This window comes from Melitaea cinxia, chromosome 6 (assembly GCF_905220565.1).
Source record: "Melitaea cinxia chromosome 6, ilMelCinx1.1, whole genome shotgun sequence".
In the NCBI taxonomy this organism is placed as follows: domain Eukaryota; kingdom Metazoa; phylum Arthropoda; class Insecta; order Lepidoptera; family Nymphalidae; genus Melitaea; species Melitaea cinxia.
Genome location: NC_059399.1, coordinates 16,094,691 through 16,109,745, shown reverse-complemented (window position 1 = coordinate 16,109,745; position 15,055 = coordinate 16,094,691). Strand labels below are relative to the sequence as shown.

The following is a 15,055-nucleotide window of genomic DNA, read 5'->3' as shown; positions in this document are numbered from 1 at the left end:
ACAAAGTGGAATTTAATATAAAGGTTTTTTTATTTAAATACATATTTAATCTCTTTTAAATTTTAGCGAAGGTTAAGAAAAAAAAATGTCTACAGACAAAAAAATACTATCACACTAAATAAAAATCACATAAAACCTTAACGTCCAACTCATTTTAAAATAAAAAAGAAAAAATTTAACTTGTCTCTATATTTTTAAACTTAAACATGGTCAAATAAGTTACGTCAATATGTTTCCGAAAAAGATATTGTATATGCTCGAATGTTTTTTGGTTTATTCTTTATTACATAATTACGTCAGGTGAACTGGTTTTTGTTTTTTCCTTAACTAGAGCAATCATACAGTAGTGAGGTTTTTAAACGCAAAGGATGATATAAAAACATTTTTAACAAAACATTATTTTACAATTAAATGGAATTAAAGTCAGAAACATTTATTTGTTTATTAATTTATTTAATGTAATTGTACATATCTTATACATAATATATGTAAATAATGTATGTACAACTTTAAAAAAATAGTAATTATTTGTTAATTTATAATTATTAACTTTAGTATTTTTTCGCAATTTTATTTTGCGTAATTATGTGGAAGCTTTACTGGTGTATTTAATTTTTTTCCAAGAACACTTGTAACTTTTACTAAGGAAGGAAGAATATAAAGCAATATTCTTCAACATATATAATGTGTGCGTTTTTTATATACATACATATAATATTCGTGATGGAAGCATGTTTGCCTCTTATTCACTTTTATTATAATAACAATAAATAATAAACGCATCACACTTAACGGCCCCCCGTAGGACTATCTCCTGTCCTGTCTTGGACCATATGTATGGCCAATACAAATATTTGCCAAGTGCTGGCGTCGAACCCGCAACCGCCAGCGCAACAGCTACAAACCAGTGCCGTGACCGTTGCGCCAACGCGTCGTCAATTATATAAATGTAGTTTTGTATTTGGTTGTAACTAAGTTTCTATACTTGTCAGATTGATTAATTATTATTTTATTTTATTTTTATTTTATTTTATTTTATTTGGATAGCTTACAGCTTATTATAACTATAACTCATACAGAATATGAATAAAAAAAAGCTAATAACAAGCTATCACATATAGATTATGGTGTATGTTCCTTTGTTACCAAGTCATTGCATAATATTTTATTTAAATATTATGTTTCCTCACTGAATAGACGATCTATTTATTTTTTTTAGGATGATGTAAGCCTTAACTATCGAAATATATAGAAAAATTCTATCAAGCATACTGTAACAGGACTAATTTAGGATATTGTAGCCATTTTTGATAGTCTTTTGGAAGGTGTACCATATGGGTGTTGAAGTTTGGTTTAGTCAATTTAAATCATTTAGTAGATTTTTATGTCGAATATTGCAAATTGAAATTCTGAGTTGTCTGAAAAAAATGGCTAACTAGCCATAAGTCCGCCCATTGTCCTTCACTGTCTGTAACTATCTTTATGCTTTGTTTGTAATGTATTTGTGGTGTACAATAAAGTATAAAATAAATAAATAAATCAGTTAACCATAAACCAATTTTCAAAATATTTAAATGTCGTCTTCGGTGCGACAAATCCAGCACTGCGGTCACCAACCCGCTTGTCCAGCGTGGTGACAAAACACATGAGTTCACGCCATTTTTGGCGCGAACTTGTGGAGGCCTATGTCCAGCAGTGTACTGCGATAGGCTGAAGTGAATAAACTAATTTTATGAATAGCTGTCGTTATTAGGTCGTTTTGTCACTTAAAATTTTTAACTGTCTCTTTAAAAAGTTTTTAATATTATGTGGTAACAATTTTAAATCGCTTAACGGACGAATCTCTTTTTATTCTTTTGTTCCAGAAGCTTTTCAAGCCTTAATGACAGGTACGAGATAAAAGCAAAACCGTGCAGTTTTAGCATCATCGGAAGCCATAAATCCAAACGAATGAGTGAATTCAGGTCGATAAGAAAAATAATTATATATAAAACAATGATCGACAACTACATTTTTATTTTATTTTACTAACAAAGATCCATCAGATATAATAAAGATATAATACAATAAAAGCAGCAATATTATGTTCGTAATTTAAACTCGACTACAGAAAAATAATATATTTTCGTATTGTGCTCACACCGCCACCACACATTTGATAGTTTTATCAATCGGACAGCTTCATTATAAAAAATCAAAAACAAAATCTTTTTTGCCAAAACTAGCTCTTAGTCATAAAATTTTGAGGAAGTGTTTTTTAATTGTGTTGTTCTTTTTCATCAATATAATTATATTAAACCACAAAACTATTACGTTTGCAATTTGCAAGTATTAGTTATCTCTATTGGTAAATAAACAAAATTTCCAATAACTAAAAAGTAAAATCTAAAACCTTTTGTGTACCAATTTAAATGAAAATGTAATAAATTTCAATATTTCAAATTAAATCGATATAATTTATCGATGAAATTTAATACATTTGAAAAAAAAACAAAAAACAAAAAAAAAACAGTATAATTTAATATTACGCGTCACAACAAATGCGCGATAATGATAGTAACGTTTGATTATCGTCGATTATAATAACTTAATGTTAATAACAAAAAAGCTAAGAAAGTCTCATATAAAATTCTTTAAAGTTCTTATATTTTTTAAATGAACATTTCAAAGATAATAATTAAAATTTTTAATTGAAGTAATTTATTTTAATATACAATTATTTTTAATTTACGTAAAAGAAATAGCTTTATCTCTTCTACATAGAATCAAAACATTTTTTAATAACAAATTTTATCGCTCCTATTAAAAGACAACGTTTGAATGAGTTTTTTTCCATTATACAAAAATTAAAATTAAAAATAGAACATATACACGTGTGCATATTTTAAATATAGAATAATCTATACAAATAAATAAAATTGGCGTCTCTTTTTTTATTATTATTTTTTTACAAAGCCATACACCTATATAAGGTTAACGTCTCTGTTTGTAATTATAAAATAACCGCTTTTTACTAAATTTATATTGATGTACACACGGCACATATTCCAAAATGTTTTTTTTTACAATTTTTTGTCTGTCTGTCTGTATGTCTATTTGGTCCGGCCAACCTCTGAAACGACCGATTTTAACAGGACTTTCACTGAGAGATGGGTGATGTAACAAGGAGTAACTTAGACCACTTTTGTTTTAGAAAATTATTTTATTTTATAACTCTGCGAACTGAATAATAACTTTTTTGTTCAATTCTACGCGAACGAAGTTGCGGGCATACCTAGTATTAAATATATTTAATTATTTAGCTACTAACACTATCTTTCTGTCCACACGTACGTCGTATTACTTGTCGATGTAAATAAAGTCGGTTTTTCGTTTGCGAGCAAACACAATGATATAACTGTATAATGTTGAGTTGTTAGAGCAATGACGAAGATTGATCTCGAAATAAAAATTGTATAAATATAAAATAAATAGGTTCTTATCCGGCAACTGTAATTTATGATATTTAGGATAACTATCAATATATTATTAGCATACATTTACATATATCGTGATTTAGTATAGTTATATAAGGCTTTGTAAGAAGATGGAATATTTTGTAAAGGTCGCTAATCGTAATCGACCTTCAAAATATATAATGTTATATGGTGTTATTATACTGTCATTGGCACTAGCCCCTTGGCGCAGTTTGTAGTGACCCTGCTTTCTGCTCCAGGGTTGTGGGTTCGATTCCCACCCCGAGTCTCTGTGTAATATATATATTTAGATATGTATTATTTATAATTATGTTTATAGAAAAAAAATGTAGATATACCAGTCGACTGTTACCTATAACACAAGCATTAAGTTGCTTACTTTAGGAACAGACGACCGTGTGTGTATTGTGTAGATATTTATATTTATATATTTATTATTCATGAAAATGATATCAATATTAAAATATTTAGCTTTCCATACTTAGAAAATTTCCATGCTTAGAAATTCCATACTCCTCCGTCCGCGCAATTTTTGTAAAAAGGCGTACAAAGTTTTTGTGCTTCTCGTATTATAACATATAAAAAATATATTGCTGAGAATATTTCTACATAATGAAAATATTTACGATTCAATAATTCATACATATACAATGAAAACACACGAGTTAAATAAATAGCGTTTTAACCAACTTTCAAAAAAGGAGGAGGTTCTCAATTCGATTGTATTTTTTTTTTTTTTAATGTATCACCTCGGAACTTTTTACTGGGTGGTTCGATTTCGATAACTATTTTTCTATCTAAAGCTGATAGTTTCATGTGATCACATTTAAATTTTATAGAAATCTACCGAGTAATTTTTGAGCTATCTCTAATAGTGCGTATTTACTTGACTACGTCTACCTGCGTTGTATTACTGGTCGATGTATTTGAAGTCGATTTTTTTTACTTTGCGAGAAAACACAATTACATATTAGTATTATTAACCGACTTCCAAAAAAGGAGGAGGTTCTCAATTCGACTGTATTTTTTTTATGTATGTTACATCAGAACTTTTGACCGGGTGGACCGATTTCGACAAATTTTATTTTAATCGAAAAGTGGTGTGTTTCAATTGGTCCCATTTAAATTTATTTGAGATCTAACAACCACTTTTCGAGCTATATCTAATAATGCGTTTTTGCTTGACGCTTTTTTCGTCGACCTACGTTGTATTATACCGCATAACTTTCTACTGGATGTACCGATTTTAATAATTCTTTTTTTGTTGGAAAGGGGATATCCCTAGTTTAGTACCATGATAAGGAAACCAGGATCTGATTATGATATCCTAGAGAAATCGAGGGAAACTCTCGAAAATTAACAATTACTTTTTACTGGGTTTACCGATTTTGATAATTTTTAATTAAATCGAAAGCTGATGTTTATCATGTGGTCACATATAAATTTTATCGAGATCTGATAACTACTTTTTGAGTAATCTTTAATAACGCGTAGTTACTTGACTATTTTTTCGTCGATCTACGTTGTATTACTCGTCGATGTAATTGAAGTCGGTTTTTTTTTTAGTTTGCGAGCAAACACAATTATTAATAAACATTCGAAACAAGAACAAAGTTGTAAATTTTTGATAATAAAAAGAAACGCCGAGTATTTTTACTGTCACTCTTGTTTTTGTTTCGTTTTCGTTGCAGTGATATAATAATCAATAACATCGGACACTTTCGCTACGATTACGCACAAAATATTGAATCGTTACAGATTGTAAGGTCGTTCATGCTTTCAATTGATTTAAATTTTTAGTCGCTGCATTACTTAATCAATCATCATATTTATCACGCACAATTTATCGACTTACAAATTTGTTGCTGTTCTTAAGATATTTCAAAGTATTTAGATTATATACGTCTGAAAGTTGAATAATATAAAAAGCTAAAAGTCAAGTACAGCCCCAAATGTGCCGATTCAAGTCTCCTATGTTCCGTAGTTATGAATAAAAATGTCGTTTGACCTTATACACTTATTTTAATATATTTTAAATTTAAAGGTAATTAGGTTTGACTATTTGTCATGTAATTAATAAATTGGCGTGTTTGTTTTTTTTATTTTGTCTGCTATAGAGTTATTCTGAACGTTATTATAAAAATATATTACAAAAATTTATATTAGTGGTAGGAGAAATATCAACCAAATCCACATACAATTTTGTTTATTTATTATTATTCTATCTCCGATGCTTAAAACTTCATTTATTTATTTATTATGATTTCCAAAGAGAGAAGCAAGTCAAAGCTTAACCGGAAGTTACATTATCCTTTAAACAGTGTATGATACAATTTTATATATTATAAGAAAAACAATAATAAATTGTAATAAAATCAAACAACGATGCCGGTGCGAATTTACGCATATGCGATCTGTAAGCGTTAACGCAAATATGAATTAAAAATAAAAATATTTCTAAAAGAGAGTCAATAACCGATAAATAAACATAATTAACACAATTGACTATAAAATAAAAGTATGACAAAATTGTTTCATATAAATTAATATTTTATTCCAATTAAAAAAAACGGATACCATCTTACCAGTTCATACTTGATTAATATAATACTAAAATTATGTTTTGAACTACACATAGATGTCATTGTCAAGAGACAATTTAATTACTTAACTACTCAGTTTTCCCACTATAGACGTCACGTAAGAGAAGAATACCTTAACAATTGATTTACTCAATAAGGTTTTATACTAATTACAATAAATGTCATTAGGGAAAGGGAAAATTATGGATTATAATACGGAATATGGCTACAACGGTGGAAACGAGTTTCTAATAATTAATTAACTACAATAAATATTATTATTGAATACATTAGAAGCCTGCGTAAAATACAGGATCTACAATACGAGATATGGATATTCAGGAAAATACAAACGTTATCAAATTTTATTATTAAATAATTTGAAAACATGGGGACATATGGCTATTTAAAAATATGGCGCTACAAAGCGAAAAAATCTAATATAGTATAAAATTATTATGTAAGACTTTAGGAGCCTAGAGAAAAATACAGGGTCTAAAATACGCGTTGTTGCTTTACAAAATGGTAAAGATCAAACATTGTTACGAATCACTAGTCTTAAAAATATGAGATATATTTTTTGTTGTTATACCGTAAAAGTAATAGCGACCTTATTCGTCACAGCAAACTTTCACTAAAATTGCACACACCAAATTGCCAAGGCGTTTATATTTTTCTACAAAAACCCATAGGAAAATAGAGGCTTCGTTGTCATTACGACTAATCATTATTTAATGACGACATGAATAACAAAAGTTTTTATATAACATTAAGTGTCAACAAAGAAATACTTACATATAAAAAAATATAAAAATCAACAAACCTTATTTACTCCGAAAAAATTCACAAGATAAAAAAAAATAACACACGCGATTTACTTATTTTTAAAGTATGCGACACCGACCGACGCTGTGGTCTAAAGGCAACTGATTTCCTATAAGAAGGCTGCTTACGCGCAGGTTCTTCGTACTCATCGAAACCTATAGAAGTAGGGCTGGCAAACTTACCTTAAAAATTATGGCTTCTAATTTATTTTAACTGAACGCAATTAAATTTTTAATTTTCATACTTCAATTTTGTTACGAAATAATTTATTAGAAGCTTACTATTCCTTTGGCTTCGAATTAAAAGCTTATCTCATCAACGTTTCAGGATTATTCTGAATTTCTCAAATAATATTTTTGTTGGATTGAGTCTGTAGCAGAATCTGTATATAAATGTTTACTTAGGATATAACATAACGTAGGACTTAGAAAAAGACGTTTGAAACTTTTAGCATTTGTTTATATCAAAAGCAGTATTTATTTATATATATATAAAAAAAATTTTTTTTTTAATAATAAAATTCATAATTTTTAGTTAAAAAGCTGACAAACCTGTTCATGAAGTTATGCAATCGTTTATAAGATACGCTTTTGGGAACGGCCGTCGCCATTTTCTCTAAGCAATTTTAAATTTTGATACGACACCACATAACGTCAGGTGGAAAGACACGTGAGATTGGAAATGATAACACGAATGTGTTACGGCATACGGTAGAGTTTTAGATAAAACCCAGCACAAAGTTCCACGGGGTATAGGGGAGTACATCTTCTAGATTTTTTTTTTTTTTTTAATCAAGGAGAATTTCTCATTATATTGTGGTTTGTAGTAGTATTATGAAACTTATCAGGATTAATATTAATTTATACTGTAATAGCGCGATATGTTTTTTTTTTTTTATTAATTGTTTCTGGCACATAATAAACAGTATTACAAAAGTTTTTTTTTTCTTTTTTTTTAATTCAGTTTAGTAAATTCATTTCTGCTCATTAAGGGCATCGTTACGCAGCATAGATTTAAGTTACTCTATTACTATAATAATAAACGCTTTACACTCAACGGATCCCCCAGTAGGATTTTCTCCTGTGTTGGGCGTCCGGAAACACACACAATACACAAATACAACGCTCAGAACACGACTAACATCTATATGGTCGATAGAAATGTCTGTCGTTAGTGGGAATCGAACCCGCGACCGCCAGCGCAACAGCCAGTGCTATTACCGCTGCGCCAACGCGTCGTACTCTACTTAACTCCATGGCCAAAACTCTGGCTCAAATCCACAACATACAAATGATATAAACTTTTTGTTTTATATGTTTATTTACTTTTTTTTATGAAATATGATGAGTACCGATATCCAAAACTCCGGTTGAGGTAATTGCTCATTTGGTCTGTTCTAGATTTTGAGTGAAGATTATTTTTTCTTTTCTCCATCTCATAAAGATAATCCTTAAATTTTGAATATCTTGTTACAATAACACAAGGAACGCACAGCTTTTTAAAGTACAAGCAAATTTTACGTTATACCACCTTCAGTAATAAATAAATGGCAACGTTAATACAATTCTGATTCTAAAAAAACCTTCAAAACTAGTCACACCCTCACCTGTCTAATGACATCAGAACCTAGTACCGCATCTCAAGATTACTTACTAAATTTGTAATAAATGAGGGTTCATTGACAATATGCATAATATGTTGATTTTACAACTTAGCCTTTCACCAGACTGTACGCGAACCTAGCTCGCGTTAAGACAATAATTTATATCTAATATATAAAATTCTCGTGGCATGGTGTTAAACATTGAACTCCTCCGAAACGGCTCGACCGATTTTAATAAAATTTGTGGGCATATCGGGTAGGTCTGAGAATCGGCCAACATCAATTTTTCATACCCCTAAGTTATAAGGGGGAGGGGGGGGATTAAGCGGGTTAATAACATATATGGCAAAGAAACATTTGCGGGGTCAGCTAGTAATAATGTATATATGGCACTGATGAAACAAAACTATGTGAATGGTTTTAACAAACATTATATTTTATTATGATATACATAATATATGTAAATAAGCAATAAGCGCCGCTTGTACCGTAATATTTTCTTTAGCGTGATTCTAATACGCTTTCAATCTAACCAAGGCTTTACTTAAGCTGCATCATGGTCACGTAACATGACAACATTATATTCAACATTTATTTAATTACAATAATTAATAAAGATTGTGCTTGTCAAATGTTAGATTTTTTTTAAGTAAAACCTCTTTACGCATGCTTGACTTGGGGCGTAAACTGGTGAATGCGTGACGAGAGATTTACGGAAATTGCGATCGGGCGAGGCGAACGGAAGTTGAGAGGGAGATATAAGTTAGTGAAGATAGAAAGAGAGAGAATTACGTTTCGTAAGTTTTACTTCAGTCGTGTGGTCTAAAGCACACTCGTTTTTTTTACAAGAGTGTTTCTTTAAAATATTGTTTTGTACAGATTTTTAGTTCTTTCAATTGAGCCCCACTTTACAGTTAATTTAATTTTATTATCGATGAGAATTTCAACTTTTTTATATCAACCACAATTATCTCAATTTATTTTTGCAAATATTAAAAAGTGTATTCACAAACTATTTATGAGAAAGCGTACGGTCTATCTAATAATAGATTACCGTTAATTATGAACTTTTTCATAACAAGGAATGTCACCAGCGCGTTGCCCACCTTACATTTGCTGAACACACAGCGCATCCCTAGGGACTTCGATCACTATGTTCAGAACAGAAACAAAATACTACATGAAAAGTTCTAAAAAAATAAAAATAGAGGCTTTTTAATTAAAATTTTGAGCTGAAACTAGCTATACCCGCCAATAATTTGCACTAAATAAGTATTATAGTTATCATTATACAAAATGACAAAAAATGTGTTTTTATGCGAGTTGATTTGAAGTTGAATAAAAAATTTACCGATATGTCAATCATATTGACGTTGTTACAATATTAAAACTGTCATATATATAATTTTATTAATTAATTAATTTACAAAAACAAAAGCAATAATATTTTTTTTAGTTGTTAATACCGGTAGAGCAAGCAATTATCTATAAAATGGTATTATAATTTATGTTATTAATAAATAAATAAACGCTTCACACTAAACGGTAATAATAATAATAATTTATGTTAAATAATTGTGAGATTTTTTTCTAAAAAGGGAGGCCTTAGCGTATACATATACTCGTATATGATGACAAATGATGTCGAATGTACGTTTTTTAATGCTGTATTATATTGCTTTACTAACCTTTGATTATATCGACAGCTTGTATAATTTTAAATTCTTATTTTACTTGGTCTGATCTCTGAGTCCCTCTGATATTGTAATAATGTGATTTTTTTTTTAGATACTTGAAAAATTTTGCAAGCATCCCATGGTATGAGTATCAATTTGTTCAATTAAATTTGTATGCATTGACGTTTTAGTGTAGTTTTCTACGTTGCGATGCAACATAATTTATCAGTTTTAGCTCTAAGAAATTATTACTAATTTTATTTATGTAAAATAAATACATGTTTGTGATTAATGATAAGGGTCGGTTTCCCTCCGGCCCGCTGGACCGACGATCTACGTAAGATTGCCGGTGTAGGCTTTATGAGGATTGTGGAAAACCGAAATGTCTGACTTTACCTTGGGGAGGACTTAGCCCAACACTGGACTACAAGATCAAAATGAAAATTACTCAATTCAAGTAGGCTTCACAAATTATTTGGAATATACGAAATTTACATTTCTCTAGCATTTAAATAATCAACGTTTACTAAAATTTCAAAATAAATTACAATCGATATATAATAAAAACGAAATTATACATAATACGCATTAAAATCTCTTTTATTGAATATTTACAATTGAAGGTTTAATTGTAGCAACAACGCATAAGGACGCTAGCTTTCCTTTCCGCTGCTGCAATGATACACATCCGATATGTTACATAGCACACGTTTGTACATCGTTCTTACACATACACTAACTCGTACTATCTACAAATAATCATTTGTGAATAAATTATTTTTAAATAATTAGTAATGCAAATAATCACGTAAGTACACCGGTATTCTGACCAACCCGAATCAATTTTGAAGTCAGATTATACGGTCTGAGAGTATGTCGGAAGTATGTGGAAGAAGAAAATATTTGTGCCTTTTATCTAAAATTTAGTAAATATTTAATATTTTTCTTGTCATAACAGTTCCTGTTTTTTTTCAAGGTTTTCAGTATTTTGTCTTTTTTATAATAATTTTAATATATATTGTTGTAAAACAAATTATTTTTTTATAAGTTGTTACTCAGAGGATGTGTGTCAGGCTGTGTGGTTACGGCATCAAAGAATATAGCCACCCTCTCTTTTCCCGTGGGTGTCGTAAGAGGAGACTAAGGGATAACACAGTTCCACTAATACCTTGGAACTTGAAAAGCCGACCGATGGCGGGATAACCATGGCGTGAACTTGTGGAGGTCTATGTCCAGTAGTGGACTGCGAAAGGCTGCTGTGATGTGATGACTCAGACGAATCCTCTAATAAAATCAATGCTTAAAAACCTGCTTATTTTTTTTTATGTATCTAGATACAACGGCAAACAAACATACGGCTCATCTGATATCCTCAATTCTCCCCGGTAACTAGATGAAAAGTATATCCAGTACACTGAAAACTATTTGATTTACGAAGAGTTCAAAGGACGTGAATATTTTTACAATTATTACAAACACGATTGTTTAGTATTTATTAATAATAAAGAATCAACACAGATGCAAAAATATTTATATATTTTTCAATAAATAAAAGAAATGACCGTGTAGAGACTAGTTTCAGAGGATAAAGACAACATTATACAACTACAATTCATAAAGCACTAGCTCAATATAATTTATAGTATACATTATAAGCTCAGGAATAAACATTTAAAGAAGAATTTTTTTAATTGACTGCAGCTCATTCTCACTTTTTAGAAGGCTAGTCTTCTTTCTCTGTTGCGAAGTTACAACCAATACCCCCAAGTACATCATTTCCTGTATTTGTATTCTTCTTCGATCTAGATTCATAACTTTTGATGTAGAAGTTGATGAATAGAAAGAAGAATGAACTGATACTAGACAAACAGAAGTAGTGGAAGAAAGAAGGAATCGGACACGGTGACATTTTTTGCTGGTAATGAAGATTTAAGAGGACTAATATGAATTGGATCTGTAACAAAAAATAAATAAATTTATGAACATTTTATACTTATAATACTATTAAAATGATTCTTCTCCTACATGGGCAAAAGAACCATTAGCCTTATGCCCAGCAGTGGGGTATTACAGGCTAAAGCGAACATTTTTGGGATTACAAATAACGTTTCTTAAAAATTAAGTCTATATTACTCACCAATTGTATCTTGGTCAAATGTTTTTTCCACCATGTAAACTTAGCGTACTCTGGTCCCAATGACGACAGTCCATAATACGCATACATTAATACGTGTACAAAGCTATTGATTAGTCCTACCACCACAAAATGGTCAGTAGGATGGTACATAAGATGGAACCACGTCCATGCTACCATGAGGTTATGGTGGAGGATATGAAGAAATGTCACCTGGTTTTCCTTCTTCCGAAGAACAAAGAATACCGTATCTAAAAGATCTATGTGCTTTGCTATGAAATACGGCCAGATTTCTCGTATAACCTAGAATATAATTTACTATTAATGTTATAGCAAAATCTCACTCTCTCGATTTTGCTTAAAAACATTAACAGGCGCTTAAAGAAAAATACGTGCACAACTTTTGAACAACTGTAGTCTGCAACTAATTAGATAATTCTTTTTGTATTTGTGTTGTTACTGTTAGAATTTCTTTTTTGTATAAAAGGTATTTACAAAAAAAAAAAAAAAAAATTCTGAGTCAGCTACTAAAAAATATATCTACTCACCCCTTTTAACTCGTCACCTTTAGGACATCTAGTTGTTATAATACCATGATTAAAAATATATCTTGTGTACTGAAAGTATATATTTAATTTACTAAAAGTTCTGCTAAGAAATATTCATTAAAATATTTACGAATTAAAATCACAAAGAATTACAGCTAAATCAAATATTTGCTTAGACATTATTAAACACAGAATATCTATCAAATCGTATTAATTTATCCTGTTGATAATTTTTTGGTAAAAAATATACTTACAAGGAACACTGCATACGCTGAAAAGGCGACTTGAAATGCGTTATAATAAGTAAGAAGACGTGTCAATTTATATGGATTTCTATTTTTCATATAATGCGGCAATATTTTGAGAACTGTGATGACATATAATACCATAACAATAGCGAGCCCGAATGATGTCTCTCCGAGTGACCATGTCGAAACCGACCCTGAAAAAAGAAAATGAAAATAAGAACGTATGGACGTTAAATAATTAACGTTATGGACGTTTGGGAAGTTCTTAAAGAGTACGATTTTTAACAAGATGTGACCTGGGAAATATAATATTGACGTGTATTTTTTATTTTATTTTTTCGGCAAAAAAGCGTACGGCTCACCTGAAGCTAAGTGATTACCGTAGCTTATAGACATGCAACAACCAGAAGCATCGCAAACGCATTGCCGACCCTACCCCCAATCGCCCATAGGAATTCTGGTCACCTTACTCTCACGCAAAACTACTTAGAAGCAGTGTTATTTAGCTGTGATCTTCTGTAAGGTCGCGATACTTCCCCAGTCAGGCTGTTCCAGATTTTGAGCAGGATATTTCCTGACGTGCCCAACCTCAGTGAAATTAGATTTATGATATATATATATATATATATATATATATATATATATATATATATATTTAATTTTAACATCCATAGGCTCTTGAGTGCCCATGCCTTTTTTATTTACATTTTAATTTTCAAACGTTGAGGCGTATTATTTTCAACATTGCATGCTTCAAATTACGAACTAAAGCTTATTTTCTCTAATTCGATGGTGAGTCCAAAACAGACCGTGAGAGATATATATATCTATATATACATATATATTTATGTAGGTTAATAATTAAGATAATTATTTACGACTATGGTTTTTTTTTTGTTTTTTTTTTTATGCTACATGCTTCATTACTATTTTATAACACAGTACATGCTTTATACTTTACATTGTGTGACTCTACATTGTTAATTTACTGCATTGTCGATGGCCACTCTCATTTTTCTAAAACAGCGCCCGCCGCCAGTTTCGCGAGCACATCCTCAATATGATATATATTATATGATATAAACTATCTTGGCTATATAAAATTTCATGTACCAATATTAATGGTCTTATTTTGGTAACATTAGCTCTCACCGCTTATTAATTTCGATATTTAGGTTTACGTTACTTCTAAATTCAATAAAGCGAATTTAATTAACCGACTTCGAAAAAGAAGTTACTCAATTCGACCGTATATATTTTTTTATGTGTGTTTGCGGATAACTTCGTCATATGTGAATCGATTTTGCTGATTCTTTTTTGTTGGAAAGGAGATATCCCAATAATGGTACCATGATAAGAAAACAGGATCTGATGATGGCATCTCAGAGGAATCGAGGAAAACCTTCGAAAAATCGTAGTGGCAACAAATGCGTTTTTTTTTAGTCTACTTACGTTGTAGTACTTGTCGATGTAATTGAAGTCAGTTTTTTTCGTATGCTAGCAAACACAATTATTTAAATTGTTCTCTCTTCCTACTCTAATCTCTCTACTCTTCTACCTTCTTTATTACGCATTGGACTAATAGGTAAGTTTGTTTTCATTATTTAACTGGCGATAAATATGATGACAATCACTTATAACTCAAAAAATGAACAACAAGATTTCCGAATACCCCGACCCGAAACAATTCGAAGGACTTTGTTCTGAATTAGGTCCAAGCTATCTATTATATAGGCGTTAGACCACCAGTGCAGTGCATAAGCATTATAATGAAACAACTCTTTCGGATTTTATCGCGGTTTATTAAGTTTTTTAAATACCCGACGTTTCTGATACTTTACATCAATCACGGTCACGGGAAGATCGGTTGCTGTTGAAAAAGTTGTTTCAATTTAATGAGTGAAATTCGTATAAATATTAGAAAACAATTCATTGGCATTTTTAGTTCGGTTGAGTTTTATAT

General features: G+C 30.3%; 1 protein-coding gene and 1 long non-coding RNA gene across 2 annotated transcripts in view; both read right to left on the bottom strand.

The window, feature by feature from the left end:
• LOC123654426 overlaps nucleotides 1-6,980 on the bottom strand; it is a 29,022-nt gene extending 22,042 nt beyond the window's left edge. Inside the window, exon 1 of the long non-coding RNA XR_006743243.1 lies at nucleotides 6,882-6,980. This is a non-coding gene — a long non-coding RNA (uncharacterized LOC123654426). The remainder of the gene's footprint in view (nucleotides 1-6,881) is intronic.
• Nucleotides 6,981-11,676: 4,696 nt separating this feature from the next.
• On the bottom strand, nucleotides 11,677-14,105 carry LOC123654787 (elongation of very long chain fatty acids protein 7-like). Its single transcript, XM_045590671.1, has 6 exons — nucleotides 14,082-14,105; nucleotides 13,379-13,388; nucleotides 13,099-13,286; nucleotides 12,845-12,913; nucleotides 12,300-12,599; nucleotides 11,677-12,116 (listed from the first exon to the last, which is right to left on the bottom strand). The coding sequence occupies exons 1-6, from the start codon at nucleotides 14,103-14,105 to the stop codon at nucleotides 11,886-11,888; spliced, it is 822 nt and encodes a 273-aa protein (XP_045446627.1). The 3' UTR covers nucleotides 11,677-11,885.
• Between the last annotated feature and the right edge of the window lie 950 nt (nucleotides 14,106-15,055).